The 15876-nt window shown below is 36.7% G+C and overlaps 1 protein-coding gene across 1 annotated transcript; it reads left to right on the top strand.

Moving 5' to 3' along the window:
• Positions 1-947: 947 nt before the first annotated feature.
• On the top strand, positions 948-15406 carry LOC149844714 (transcription factor GTE11-like). Its single transcript, XM_089995177.1, has 11 exons — positions 948-1217; positions 11949-13168; positions 13264-13327; positions 13400-13543; positions 13637-13704; positions 13824-13890; positions 13984-14055; positions 14141-14259; positions 14366-14432; positions 14568-14677; positions 14759-15406. The coding sequence occupies exons 2-11, from the start codon at positions 12110-12112 to the stop codon at positions 15029-15031; spliced, it is 2043 nt and encodes a 680-aa protein (XP_089851303.1). The 5' UTR covers positions 948-1217; positions 11949-12109; the 3' UTR covers positions 15032-15406.
• The last annotated feature ends 470 nt before the right edge of the window (positions 15407-15876 follow it).

A 15876-nucleotide genomic window follows, 5' to 3' on the forward strand; every position in this document is an offset into this window, starting at 1 on the left:
TACACTCAATATATAGAGTAGGGGGGTAGGTGCCTGACCGAATGGACGCCCGCTGACCATTGCATCATAAAAAATGATCTTTTTAGTGTCGCTTTTGAAATGCAGCTAAAGGTCTAAGTAAAAAAGAATTTTAGTGGCGCTTCAAAAATGCGACGCAAAAGCAGTTGAGCATCTGTCACCCTCGTGCGACAGCGCATGTTCATTTTGCTCAAGCTCAAAAGTGGTTAGGCAACTACTATTTTTCACACACACACACACACACACACACACATATATATATATATATATATATATATATATATATATATATATATATATATATATATATATATATATATATATATATATATATATATATATATATATATATAGGAGCTCTCTTGAGCTGAACACCTTGTGTTTGGGGTCGAGTCATTTAAGCTAAACGAGCTGCTCTCGGCTTGGCTATGCAGTTATACTAAACAATCACAAACTGAATTTGTGACAAGCTGAACCGAGCCGGGTAACGAGCTGCTCGGTTCGTTTACCAGCCCTAGTTTTGAACTCACTAGGGTAGCCATTTGCCAACATTTTTCCTTAGCAACTAGTCATAAAGATTATATCATGTCCAGACCATAGCGATAAAATCACGATATCCACGAGAATATTTGTATCATGTCCAGACCATAGCGATAAAATCCCGATATCCACGAGAATATCTCCCGAATATTAGTGACGTAGGACAAAGCGCGTAAACCCCGTTCACTTCTAAAGAAAGATCTAGAGTATCGTACACGATCACTAAACCGTCCATCTCCACACGATGAACGACGAGAGGAAGGCCAAGACAGCTGGCACGGACGGTCGATCCCCACCGTCGGATGTGGGCGGGGTCCGTACGCGAGGGGCCCATCTTGGCGCCATCCGCTCCCTTTATAAATACCCGATAGACGCATCTCGCTGGATCTATCTTGCGCGTTGCCCCTGCCCGCCACCCCGTTGGATATCGCGATTTGGGAAGGAGAGAAGAAAAGGTGAAGTTCTGGTGAGGAGAGAAAGTGAGGGGAGGAGGAGCGAACGAAGAAGGTGGCGGTTATCTTCTTTTTCTCCCTACTTTGCCGTCGCGCTCTTCCTCCTCTGTTATTGTTTTGTAGGGTTTATTCTCTCTCACTCCCATCCGCCAAATCCCCGGCGTACCGATCGATCGATTGGGAACCGCTTTGCGGCGAAACCCGAAGGTTAGTTTTTACGGGATCTCTTCGTCTTTCGCTTTTGCCTTTTGGTTTTTCCGTCGGTTTGGGTTTTGTTAAGTTTCGTCCTTCGCGGCGGCGTGTTTCGGAAACCCTAGCTTTTTGAAAACCCTAGTTTCGGGTAATTTCTAGTGTGTCCTTATTTCCTTTAGGTTTTTGGCCTCCATCTCCTCTTCGCTCGCAAGCAAGGCGGAAACCCTAGTTCTCGTGTTTTCTTGATTTTCCTCGTGCTTCTGTCCGATTCCTTCCTTGTTTGTTTCGTTTTGAAACCCCAATATCTGTTTCCCCTTTATTTAGACTGAGCCCTGTTGTTGTCACCCTTGTTGCGTCCTTGATTTTGTCGTTGTTTATACTCAGCCTAGCTTTGAGTCTGAGTTTGTCGATCTTTTTGTAGGGCGTGCAAAACGTTTATGTGTTGGTAGATTCTATGATTCTATGATTCTATGGTGGATGGTCGATTTCATTTTGTGGAGGAGAATTGCTGAGGGGTTTTGTGGCGTAGTAAGTGGATTGAAGAGAATAGCTAAAGATTAGGTGAAGTACACGGGCTATAAGGCACTAAACTCCATCGGCAATGGGCTTAGTTGAAACCTGCTAATTTCTAACGTGGGGAAGAAGTGGCCGTTCAGTACAGAGGAACGTTTGAGTGAAATAATTTTCTTCAGTTCCAGTTCTACTGCATAAATATAACCGGTCAGGAATAAGGCAAGCTCAATCTAAGACGGTAGTTACACACGATGTTTGGACCTTAACTTACACAGCTCCTTTGGAAGTCTCTAAGGCTTTGTAAGCAATCCAATGAGGTTCATATTAAATCAAAATACACAAGATCATTTTGTATTGAATTTTTTTACCAAAGACTCCTTTAATGGATAAAATCATTTGGATATTGCAGTAGGTAATTGAATTGTTACAATGAATATGACTTGATCAACCAATATTAATGTTTCAAGTGTGTATGATGTATTTAATGCAAATACACTAACATAAATTCTGGAATTTAGATGACGTCTTGATTTGAAACTGTTATTAATGTTAAGTAGTTTTTGATAAACAGAACATAATGTCAGTTCTGTGGGTTCATGAGTGCTAATGCTGATGATAGAAAAATGCCAGATTGCAGCTATATTCAGAATTGAAGAAACTGACTGACTGTGTGGATTGTTGATGGACAAGTGCTGGTTGAAGCTGAAGCCATTGGTTGTTTAATCAATAAATTGTATATCTGGATAAAGTTGCATCTTGAATTGAGATCATATCTGTTGTTATGAGGGAACATATACCATGCTTCCATTTGAAATTACCCAATTCCATGGTGGTGATTTCAATGCTTGATTAGGTTGTGATTAATTTATTTTCTTTTTCTACTTAAATCTCTTGGGGATTGGGTTTACTATTTTTGCTCATCATAAATTTTGTTCTCTTCAAGTGCACGGAAGTTGAAATGAGAGCAAATGTCACAACAAAAATTCTTCTGTTAGAGAGCAAAAACAAGAAAACCCCTATTGGTGGAAAGTGATGTGTAATATGCACAGAATACAAAGAAACTAGGGTGGGCAGCGATCGAGCCCTACCTGCCATTAATAGATGGGCAAGGGTTAGGTCCGGTTTTCTTTTGGACCTTGGTCAAAGGGGCAGCCCATGGACCACTATTTTTCTTTGTGGTCTTTTGAACGGGCATGATCTAGCTTGCCTCAAGAGAGGGGAGGAAGAGGAAAACGGACAAGAAGAAAAAGAGGTAGGGGAAGAAATGGGAATTGTTGTGGTCACCAGTGGTGAGATGTCATTGTTGCCTTGTTGGTTGCTTACAAGTGATGACAAACAGAAAGTGTAAAAGGAAGAAGAAAAAGGGCAATTAAATGAAGTGAGGCAGAGTCTTTGAAGATTGTCTTGAATAAAAACCAATGTTGGATCCACTTAGTTGTTTCCTACAAAAATGGAATTATTGAAGACTTCCTTAAGGAAGGGAAGAAGGAGAGGATAAATTCTATTTTTTGACTGATAAAAATGATCATACCCTAGTAACAGGAGGTGGTTAAAATGTTTTTAAAGAAAATAATGGTTTTTGACCAAGCCAAACAATAGGTTAAAAAGAAAAATGGGTTACCATTCAGCTTGGGGTTGAATCGAGTTTAACCCATGGATAAACTAGCCATGACTCCTTATTAAAATTCTAATGCAAGCTCGGCTAAAGGTAGACTGGGTTGACTTTGCTTGCTTTCTACTCGACTTGATGCCCACCTTTAAGAAGAGGAAAGCAATGCGATAAAGATTGTATCAGAGAAGTCTAATGTACGGGTGTATTGTATTTCATCCATACATAAGATACATCCAATGTAGTTAAAAGCACTAGGCAAAGCCTAGGTGCCATACCCCTAAAAGATCTAGTTGGCATCTAGGTTTAGATTTGTCGGTCAATTATAGCTCAAAAAAGTAAAATTAAGAAAATTATATTAAAATTCTAAAAATAATAGAAACCATGAAGGTCCTATTTGGATATGTTTTTTATTTATTGTTTACAAAATAAATTAAAACACATTTTATAACCTATATTTTTAATTAAATGGATATTTGAATCACCAACTATTTAAACTAAAATGAAAAAGAAAAAGATTAATATTCAGCATGGTGATGGTGGCAATGATGGTGGTGGTGGTGGTGGTAATGGAGATTGTAATGGTGTTGCTAGTAGTGGTGGTGATGGAGGTGTTGGTGATGGTAATGAGGGTAGTGGTGATGATGGGGGAGACAATGATGGTGGTGGTTAAGTGGTAGTGGTGGTGAGGGTGTTGATGAAGAAGTGATGATGGGGGTAAAAAAGTGGTGGTGGTGATGATAGTTGTGGTGGTGATGATAGTGGCGGTGGTGATCTTGATGATGATGGTGAAATGGAAGAAAATAGTTAGTAGTTGCAAAAAAAGAGCAGATCCTCGATTCTAAAAAGGGGTGATTTCTCACTAAATTTATAAAAGCTTGTTAAAAAACAAAAACAAAACATCCAACCACCAAAACATGCTACTTTGAATCAATATAAATAGCAAAGAGCTATTTATAAACTCATCTAAATATGGGGAAAGCTAAAGAACATAATGCATGAAAAAATAAAAATCCATGCTATAAATATTTATATATAATTATATTTACATATTTATAAATCACATAAATATATGCTTTTTCAGCATTCAATAAAATAATATATTATATATATATATATATATATATATATATATATATATATATATATATATATAGCAATCACAACAAAATGAAATATATAGTAATAGGACTAAAGAGAGAGAGCCTTTTTGCTCGAAAAGTCAATAAAAGCAGTAGATGAAAATGTCCCTGGCGACCAGTCAGGAATCATCTACTAGACAAAGACTAGTTGGTTTGCTAGGACCTAGCTAACTAGGAGGCCTATGCCTAGCTTGACTAGGTTCACCTAGTCTTTACTTTTTGACTACCATGAATATATCACCAAAGAATTAAAACTAAAAAAAATTAAGAGCAAAAAAATGTAAAACATAAGAAAGAAACTATAAACAATAAAAACAAAGAAAATATATTTATCCTCTAAACAATTAAAATTTTGGATTATCAAATACACTTTTATGTATACTAGTAAACTGTATTAGATAATACCATAGTCACAGATCTCGGTATTGGCTATATCTCGGTGAGGCTATTTCTCGTTATATTTATAGGTTTGGTGATAAATCACGAAAAAATCTCATAAAAATCTTGAGGTTTAAAAAAAATAAAAAAAATATAAAAATAACAAAAATAATAAAATATCATGTTTAGAAAATAAAATACATATATAATAATTAAAATATGTAAAAATTGCAAAATAAAGAAGAAAACATATTTAAGGTGTAGAAAATAAATAAAAACAGTATCAATCAAGGTTGTAAGTATTGTAACGGTCTGGCCCAAAGTAAGATACGTATCGTAAAAAATATATATTTTTTAATAAAAAAATTCAAAAAATCCAAAATATTATGAAAAATCATAAAAAAATAGCAATTTTTATAAAAAAATCACAACACATGAAACAATGATGAATTGCACAAAATACAACCATAAAATCACAAATGAAACATTTATGGCTCTATGCTCCCTAAGATATCATGAAACATCAACTATCTCACAAGAATAATGCAAAATATTAAATATCTTGCAATTAAGAACATGCCACAAGACTCAATACTTTCATATTACATAAATAAAAATATTATGGTAATAGTTGCACTCGATTTGCAATCGGTTTTCACTCATTACTTAAGTGCCCCATTGTCATTCTAAATCAAATGATGTCATTTTTGTTGGAGTGTGGAGCCTGATTTCTACCTTGATCCATTTCCTTGAGTGAAAAAATGGTGAAAATGCACTCTTACTAGAGCAAACAACAAATGCCCTCTTCCTTGCTCATGGATTGGCCCCCAAATCGCTTTCACAATTCTTAGGGTGCGTGGATACCCCTTAAATGGCCTTTACACATATGAGGGAGTCTGCCCTCAAGAGGTCGTTAACTCCAAAAAAAATTACAATTTGGCCATTTTAAAAGTGCGTCGAAGGTGTATTGCACGATATGGGGCTGTATCATATGATACATACGTCATGTCCCGTATCGTACAATACATATATTACAAATATGATAGGCACTCTTATCACGATACGAGTATGTATCATATCATTATTTCCCATAGTAACAATACGTATTGTACCATATATGATACAGTACTTACAACATTGGTATCAATAATTGATAATATCACGATATTATCAAATTGGCGATATTTTACCTATAATATCGTTTGCTGAATACAATGATAATATCACGATATTTTGAAAATATCGTTGATATGTGACTTATGGGTAATACTAATAAGGAACAACTAACAAATTGCAAAATTAATAAATTCATAATAATGAATAACCAAAGAATTTGGCGTGAATAAACAAGTAAAAAAACATAACTAATTAAAGCAAAAAATATTACACAATTATAAGGTTATATCATAGTTCATGACTTTATAAGAGTTTTGTGATAAAACACTTTGGGGTTAATGTCATTAGACTTCTTCCAAAATTTTGGAATACAAATTTTCTATTTTTAATTCTCTCTAATGCTTATTGATATGCTCAGGAACTTTTTTGATTTTTGAAGTTGGTGGCAATAATGATGGGTCATTTCCATTGCACATTTCATTTTCAGAATCTAGGATGACTTTTGGCAATGGTTGTGCCTTCTATTAAAATTTCTTAACAACCTCAACATGAACATTGGTTGGAATATGTATATCGCCCTGTGTAATTGCCTTGACCTCTAACATGGCATGAATCTGTACAGTTTACCATGAGTAACATGATTTCAACAAAGTCACTACAATAATAATCAATTCTCAAATTCTGGATCAACCAGTTTGCATAGGGTCATTTCTATATTGGTTTCTATTTCCATCCATTGATGGGTCTAACTCAAAAGCGTATAAAAAAAGATTAGTTATATGAACATGAGACAAATTATGGAAATAAACCATCTACTTCAACAAAAGAAGAAGAAAGTTTTATAAGAAAAACCCTTAAAATAGTAAATTAGTCCCCTTACCTCGCAGTTTTGAGCTATATAGGCCCTTTTCCACTTTTAGAAATGAAAATCCCACCTTTAATTGCATGGATCTGACCTTCCTTAGGTTGAGTGTGGCCTCCAGGGGTTAGTTTTTGAGATATCCTTGCACAAAAACACATCTCTAGGGTGTCTAGCATTTACAGATATGTATATGTTTGAATCTGTACACATTCACTAACAATTCTGTTGGAATCTCCTTTGACTGCACTCTTCCTTCTAGGGCCCCTTTAAGTTTTCTTACTAGATCTGGGCCATCTGGCATGTGACTCTCTATTATAACATTTGATTGAGAACATAAAGATATCAGAACCTTACCCCACCCACACCACTCCTTATCTAGAATGGCCCTGGCGTCGAGAAGCACCATGCAACCAAGAAATGTTCGACATGGTCGTGAACCATGTAGCTGAGGTGCCACCCACCACAAAACCTTCCATGGAAATTGACTTTCGTCCATCCTTCCCTAGGAGGGTCCGTGAATCTAAGCTCCTCCACCTTATTGCTAATGGATGGTTTGAGTCCTGGAAAATTTGGCAGCAGGACTTCGGAAGTCCGGGAAAGATCATCCTCTTGATTGGAGGCCTAACATATAGTGAATTTGTACAACATTTTGGAAATTGGAATAAAACGGTAAGGGTCGGCCAAACGCCAGCTTGCTTATCGAAAAAAAGTACCTCTCTAGGGGTAGATGAGGGTGGATATCTCACAAAAACAACTTATAGCGATTAGTTTTGGAATATTTTTGTATGAAAACAGCTATCTAAGGGTGTATTAGTGTAAATCTATCAAAAAAATAACTTGTAGGGCCCAGTTTTAGGTAGATCCCCACATTTTTAAGGTGATTTAGTGTAAAAGTAGTGGAGGAAAGGTTCGTAACGTTTGTGTGTGAAAATGAGGTTAAAATGACTTCTTTGGCATACCTTCTCCTCCCCAAGAAAGCTCATTGTATATCACTTTATTGGTCACTAAAAACTTCAATATATTTGCAAGAGACAACTCATACAATATGAGTTGTATCATACGATGCAGTAAGTCATGGACACATGGTATGATATGGGTTGATACCACCCGATGTATCACATCATTTGATACATTATGATTCTTACATCCCAAAAAGAATCTTATTCTATAAGAAAAACATCTTTATGAATTCAAGAATCTAAGATCACCAATGGAATGTGTGTTTATTTATTTGAAGAATTAATTTATATTTTCTATCTCCCCTAAAGTTGTATTAGGATACCTAATGCAACCATACTATTTGGCTATTTACCTACTTGTACAAGTAATAAAATGCTTTGTTTTAAACGATCCAACATTATCTATCACATTCCAAAATATAGGCGGGAACATGCAAACTTTCGATATTCAACTAAGCTTTTGAAGTCCTGCAAATTGAGTTTAGTTGGCCATCTTTATTCATAGCCTTTTTTTTGGGATATTATAATTAGTGTATTGGAACTCATATCGCATGAGCCTGAGATACATGTGTATTGTACCGTATCATATTGTAAGATATGGAAAAAACTTGAATTAAAATCACAAAAAAATCTGAAAAGTTACCCAAAAAAGAGAAAAGTCTCCAAAAAATTCAGAAAAATTATAGAATGTAATAGAGAAAAAAATTAACATGAATATGTGCATTATGAGTAATTAAACATAAACATGCACTAGTAAAACATTTGATACAATACTGATAACGCTCCTAACAAACATTTAACAAAAGTCGCAACTCACTAGCATGATTGTTTGATATCAAAGTTATATATTACATAACAAAACAAAATAAGCATCCTAATCTATCATTCATAACGAAAACGGTTTTCAAATGATGAATCTTCTTCTTTTGAGTTGTCTTCTCCTCCTTCATTTGCATTCATCTTTGGGTCAGCATAATCATTGTCATCATCCACCTTAACCTTCATCTCAGCCTCTAGTTGGCTCCAGTCCTCATCGTCATCCAAGTGACTAGGTTCTTCTTCTACCCACTCATCTAATATGTCAAGGTTGTCACTACTGATGGGGGTCGTAGTTGCTCCTCTAGCGTCTTCTCGTTTCTCTTTGTATTTGTATGCAACATTCACACATATATTAGAATACAAGTTGTATTAAAGTAAATCTACTAACATATATCTTAATGTTACCTTTGCTTCAATCTCATGTTGTAGGCAACAAATGCAAGATCATTTAATCGAGTGTACTTTAATCTATTCCTTTTTTGTGTGTGGATGTACTTAAAAAAACTCCAATTTCTCTTGCATCTACTAGTTTTGCATCCCTGACTCTATGTATGGTGTGCAAACCTATATAATGAAGGAGCATCTCCACCAATCATAGTGCTCCTACAACTTAAATTCAACAACTTTGAAGTTTGCTGCATTATCAATAATGAATTGGACCACATTTTTAGGTTTAATGTCTTCTGCCACATCTTTAAAAATCACAAACTCCTCTGCGTCTTTGGTCTATCAGACATATCAACAGATTTAAAAAACATAACACCTTTAGGACAAAAAACCAAAAAACTTATTAGATTTCTTTGTTGCATGTTCGTCCAAGTCTCATAAAAAGCGTCCAACTGTTAGATCTGCCTGCTCAATCATTTGCTTAGAGGTCATGGTAAAACGTAAATCTGGTTGGGCTCTAAGAGTTGTCTTAGCTGGGAAATAGGTACCAATCCGACGTCTTGGACTCGTAAATTCCCTCCTCTCCTCCTTCCCCTACTACTACTACCACAAGATGGTGCATGCCCAGTACCATTGCTTCTTGTCTCCACCTCCTCCCACTTGCCCTTCTGTTGTCGTGTGATTTTCAACTCCCCTGTGGGGCCGGTCACACTGTCAATTGCTTTCCCATACGCTTTAGATGACACTTCTAGGTCTTCCCAAGGTTGGGACACGATGGCTCCTAATTTCTGCTGGCTCATACTATTTTTTCATTCACTTCCTCTGAGATTCCTTCAATATCTCATTCATATGTTATTTCACAACATATGACAGATGCTTAGAATTGCATGCGGCTGTATTATGCCTTGTGCTGGTTAATTGTTGCTTCATCCTGTAAATGCTTCCATGAATATGCTAGTTGCATCAATTCAACAACCTATTTTCTTCATAAACCAATGTAACAATGATCTTGGGCCTGGACTCTTGACGTAACCATGCTCCAAATACGTTGAATCAAAGCCTCTAAGGTTTGGAAAAGATGTGCTTGTAGGATGAAAATGGGTAGTTTAGGGTAAATCACACTATGACTTGGTTTTAAAGGTTAGAAGCCAAAAAAAAAAGTGTATATGATGGAAATGAGGGGTTTTAGGATAAAAGAGGGACTTTAGAGTTCAATTTTGAGGGTTGGAAGCCAAAAAAGGTTTGGTAGGATGGAAATGGGTGAGATTTGAGGTAAATCACACTTCTAGAACTTGGATCTAACAAAAGCACCAGTTTTTAGGATGGATAGGCCATGAAAAGAGGTTTAGGGAAGGAGAACTTGCAAAAACAAGGTCAAAACGATCCTTGAAGGCTAAACTATGCCCCTCATAAGTGGCAGGTCACCACTTCTCTGGCACTGGAAAAGTTTAAAAAGTTGTCCATTCGTACGATACAAGGTGTATTGTATGATATGATACATCCATGTATCGAATGACTCATATTGTAAGTACTGTGATACTATGAATCGTATCGTACTATACTGATAACACTGCTTTACATACTTAAGATGATTTGTGGAGTTGCATAGAGTTAGAAAAGAGTAATCTAGATAGTGGCTAAGCTATATACAAGTTGTTGATGGATAGAAAACATGAAGAGTGCTAATTAAGGAGATGCTTGGAAACCATAGTTTTTTCATGTATTAGTAGTATTTTGACAACTGCTAAGATTGTTTAGACATTAGACTGTTGATGAAAACATGATTACCTAATTAAGGTTCTAGTTTGTCATCTTTGTTTAGTAAACATGATGATGATGATGATATCTTTTACATTGATGGGAATTACTACCAATCTAGGTATTTTCTAGATCTATATGTACTGACATCAATTCTTGGTGCAATATGCAATATCAACTGAGCAAAAAATAAGCATTGTTACGTGCAGAACAAAATACACAATCATCAGGCTCATGATCATTCTCTTTCCCTAAAAAATCATCACATGTTATTTTGGATTACATTGAATTTGTTTTTCTTTTCTTTTTTTTGGTTTTTTCCCTTTTCCAAAGGTACTGGTTGCATAAATTAAAAAAAACAAATTATATTTTTTTATGATCTAAAAAAAGAGTCATTACATGAGGAGACCATACGGATAAGTAAATATTTTCAAGATTAAAAAATGATAATTGCTATCAGCATCTAAATTCTCAAATAATAGAACATTAAATCAGCTTAGAGAACAATCATTATACAGTATACAATTATACACACAGTACACATTTAAATTTACTGGATTTTATCTCAAAATGCTGAAAAATAACAGAAGGAAAATAAAACGATCCATACAACTGAGTATTTTGTACGATCTAATACGACGACCTAACCAGAGCACAAGCAGAAGTACATAACTAAGCAAGAAAGAGCGCATCAGTACCTAACATGAACTATGCCCTACCTATTTCTCTCTCTCTCTCTCTCTCTCTATATATATATATATATATATATGTTGTGTGTGTGTGTGCAGAGTTGTACTCCTGCACCCTTGTTTTGGAAATTGCATGCCGTACTAGATGTACGATTGTCATACCATGTATATATACCTGCATCCATGCTGCGTAGTATATGGTTTTGTTTGTCTGTTATCATGTATAGTTGACTTCTCTGTGAACATGGTTGATGGTACTGAGCTTTTTTTGGAGATTTATATGTATAATGTATGTCTAATTTCTTTAGTATTATAATCTTGGACAAGTATTTTATTTGATAGGTATACCAAGGATCAGAAAAAGCTTAAATATGACCTGACTTTTATTCTGTTTTCTTAGCATTTGCATCGGCAACCTCTCCCTGTCCTTTTTTCTTTTTCTTATTCTGATAAGCTTTTCATTTCCTTCTGAAATAAATGGACAAGTTGATTTCATGCTAATTTTGTTTAACAGGGACAGTTTTGTGTTTAAGTGATATACTTTCTGCTTCTTGTGGAAGTGTTCTCTTATCTTGTGGGGAACTGGTGAGAAGTACCCTTTAAAGAGCAGAAGCCTTTTCTGGCTTCACTGAATTTGCTGAAGAGCCTTGGGAAATACTAACGTGGGGCAAGTACATGGAGATGAATATTGGCTGTGGGTCAGATGATATAAACATTCATGATGCTCCAATTAAAATATTTTTACTGTCAAGTATGTCCTCAAGTGAACGGATGTCATTGAAGAGGAAGCTGATGGCAGAACTTGCACATGTCCAATCTTCCATCAAAAGTATTGATTCAAAACGTCATGAGAATCTGGCTTCAGTTGATGGCTGCAATATCCTTGATCATAAAACAGTTCCAAATTGTGGTTTTGTCAGACAAAATAGTGAAGGCAGCCGAACCACACAGATCAGAGAAAAGAAAACCAGGAAAGATCTACAAATGACGTCTGGTAGATCCACTGTCACTGGTGTAAAGCGTGGACCTCCTCAAAATCTGGAACGCGGAGTAGGGAACAAAAGGCCAAGACTTGAAGGTGATGTGATGAAGCAGTGTGCAAATTTATTGAAGAAGCTAATAACACATCAATTTGGTTGGGTGTTTAATGAGCCAGTTGACCCTGTAAAGCTAAACATTCCTGACTATTTTAGTATCATTACCAAGCCCATGGACTTGGGCACAATCAAATCTAAACTCGAAAGCAAGTTGTACTTGGGCGCTCAGGACTTTGCTTCTGATGTGAGGTTAACTTTCTCCAATGCCATGAGATATAATCCTCCTGGGAATGATGTTCATATCATGGCAAAATCTTTAAATAGCATATTTAATAAGAAATGGGAGAGTTTGGAGGAGAACTGGAGTAAGGAAATTCCATCTGGAATGCAGAATCCAAAAACTGTGCCCAAACAGGCTGGTAAACCTCAAAAGGTTGTTCCGAAAGAACCTGTCTATTACTTGGAGGCAACAGTCAAGAGGTCAATGACATTTGCAGATAAGCAGAAGTTAAGAAAGGACCTGACGGCAATATCTGGTGGTAAATTTCCTCCACAGCTGCTCGCTTTTCTGCAGAAGTATGGATCACTTGGCCCTGATGAAGATGAAATTGAAGTGGACATTGATGCGTTTGATGATGACACGGCATGGGAGTTGCAAAAAATCATTGGGAGTTATATGGAATCAAGATCTGCAAAAGTGAGCATTCAATTCCTGATGTTTTCTCTCATTTTTTATTATGTTTGTGATTCATTGAATGGATGCTTATGTGGCCTGTGGCACATTGCCTTCAGTCTGCAGATACAGGCCATTGTGTGACGCCTTCTGGGCATAGCACTCGCGGCAATGTCCACAAAGGTAATGATGTGGAATGACAGTGTGAACTGTTGTTTAGTGTATTTTCTCAAACGCTAACAATATGCTGTTTAGGATTTGGGGATCATGGCTGTGTTCTGGATGAGCAATTACCTACTAAAGCATGTAGGAGCTCAACATCATGCACAAATGGCACATGTAATGACCAGGCCTGCCAAGGTTGCTCTGGTCGCAATGATTTTACGCAATCTGTGAGCGGTAAGTGAGATGTTTGCCTGGATTGTTTTTTCTCAATTTCAGGTTTTGGTGCTTCAGGTAATACATGTGACACCTTATTTTTGCCTTGTTCAGATGTAGATTCAGAAAGTTCATTGGATAGAGAAGCAGATCGTGCGTGCGGTGCTGCCCCACTCATCATTGTAATTACAGTTTAAGTTGTTTAACCATAACAGTTTGTGACATTCTTAAACACAGTCAAAAGCATTGTTATCATTCTATGAGGAAATCTCAAAGTCAAAGCTTTTACTTTTATACGTAGGTTCCTTTATCAAGTAACACAAATGCTGCCAGTGAGCAAAGGGAGCACCAGGATCCTGACACGGATGGTGGGGAATGACGGTTTATAATTAAGCTAATTTTCTTTTATAATTTGTTAAATATGTTACTAAATTTACTGTGATATTACCAAAATACTTCAGGAGCTGTAAGTGTTTTGGATGAAGAAAACACACATTCAAGTCCTAATGCACCAATAGGTGCATCTGGAGAAGGTTGCTAACTTTGAATTCAAATTTTATTTGGCCATGCTCATTCTTGTGCATTCATTTTGTATTTATACGGCTATCCTTTCAACAGGTGGAAGCATCACTTCGGAGATGCAACTCTCTCCAAGCAAAGCTCTTAGAGCTGCAATGTTAAAAAGCCGCTTTGCTGATACCATTCTGAAAGCCCAGCAGAAGACCCTACCGAACAATGTGGGTGTCTTTTGAAATTACCTTGTGGACTTCTGAAAACATAGATGTCTTCTGAATTTTATTTCAAATCCTGTTCTCATTGGATTTCCTGTAATTCTGCATTCAGGGTGAGAGGAGAGATCCTGCTAAGATGCGTCGTGAGAAAGAAGAAATGGAAAGGCGGCACCAGGAAGGTGTGTTTTTTGTGATTTAGATCAATAAACATGTCCCTTTTCCATGAAGGCCATGCGAGTGAAAAGATTTATCTGCAAGGCAACATTGTTTCATATGCTTTCTGCTTTATTGTTTACGATCTGTGTGTACATCAGACAAGGCTCGAATTGAAGCTCAGGTCAGGGCTGCTGAAGCAGCTCATGAAGCAGAGGCCAAAAGGAAGAGAGAAAAAGAAAGGGAAGCAGCTCGACTTGCACTACAAAAGGTGAGTCTTTTTCTCATCGGTTTTCTCTTTTACAAGCTGGTGATAAAGCTAAAGCTCTTGGTCTGTCGTTTGTGGATTCAGATGGAAAGAACAGTCGAGATCAATGAGAATGATGATATCTTGAAGGACCTTGAACAGTTTGGCTATTTGCAGGGAATGAGTTTGGGTGACGAGATACCGAGCCCTGCCAATTGTTTGGAAGGGTTCGGGATGTTTACGCCGCAGGGCAGGGGGAATCCTTTGGAACGTTTGGGGTTGTTCATGAAGAATGAGGACCCTGAAGACGACGAGCATCCCTATCCAGATTGTGCAGCTGGCAATGGTGATGTCGAGGAGGGCGAAATAGATTGCTAAACCCATTGTGTTTTTCCTATTTTTGATGGTAATTCTTTTTTTTTTGTTCCCTGGAGATTGTGATTTTTTTTTTTTTAAATACAATCTGGGAGGGACTAGGGGGGATACATCAGATGTATTGTATGTAAAGTGTGGTTGTTCCTGGAATGAATGTGTATTTTGCTGGGATGAGAGTGGCGGATGGATCACATATTAGCTGAGTGGACAGGTGAAGTCAAATCCTATTTATAATAGGTGTCTCAGACGTGAGAAAGATTTTGTAGGGAGAGGTTAGTTTTGTAGATCTGTAGTGCTCTTCTACCGTGATGTCAGTACAAAGGTATTTTGGCACACTCTGTAATAATAATAATAAAAAGTCCATTATATTGTCAGGCAGATTATTTTATGGACTTGAATTAAAAGCGAGAAAAACAGAGTGGAGTATAGCCTTCTACTTGGTGCTTGAGATCTATGATTGAGTTGATATGTTGTAACTTATTGCATGTTGACTGTACCGAGTCAGATGGTAATAATGTGTTCAAGCTTGCTGATATTTTCGAATGTAGTTTCATAACAGTTGTTAATAATCAAGGTTCTCAGTTCATAAAATGTGATCTGCTACCTGGGCCTCCTATTAGTGAATGGCCTATTTTTTGCGGCTTTTCAATGGACGTGTCCAACAAAGTGGGTAAAATATAGAGTGCAACCGTGGTTGACTTTCAGCAAAATTCACATCAGGTTCTTCTTATGAGAGGATGTCAATTATTCCGATTTTACCCATTATCTGACCCAATCCAACTTCGTTTAGTAGGGTTTGGTTAGCCAAAACGATAACCTAGTATAATTGGATGCGGATTTCGTTTTGA

Source organism: Nuphar pumila, chromosome 2 (genome assembly GCF_984573655.1).
Source record: "Nuphar pumila chromosome 2, dmNupPumi1.hap1.1, whole genome shotgun sequence".
Taxonomy (NCBI): Eukaryota; Viridiplantae; Streptophyta; class Magnoliopsida; order Nymphaeales; family Nymphaeaceae; genus Nuphar; species Nuphar pumila.

What these genes read in the sequence shown, in the direction of transcription:
- LOC149844714 (XM_089995177.1), top strand. Translation starts at nt 12,110, where the DNA reads ATGGAGATGAATATTGGCTGTGGGTCAGATGATATAAACATTCATGAT. An exon ending in GTGCTGCCCCACTCATCATT is followed by an intron (nt 13,705 to 13,823) that starts GTAATTACAGTT and finishes TTTTATACGTAG; the next exon opens with GTTCCTTTATCAAGTAACAC. An exon ending in CCAGGATCCTGACACGGATG is followed by an intron (nt 13,891 to 13,983) that starts GTGGGGAATGAC and finishes AAAATACTTCAG; the next exon opens with GAGCTGTAAGTGTTTTGGAT.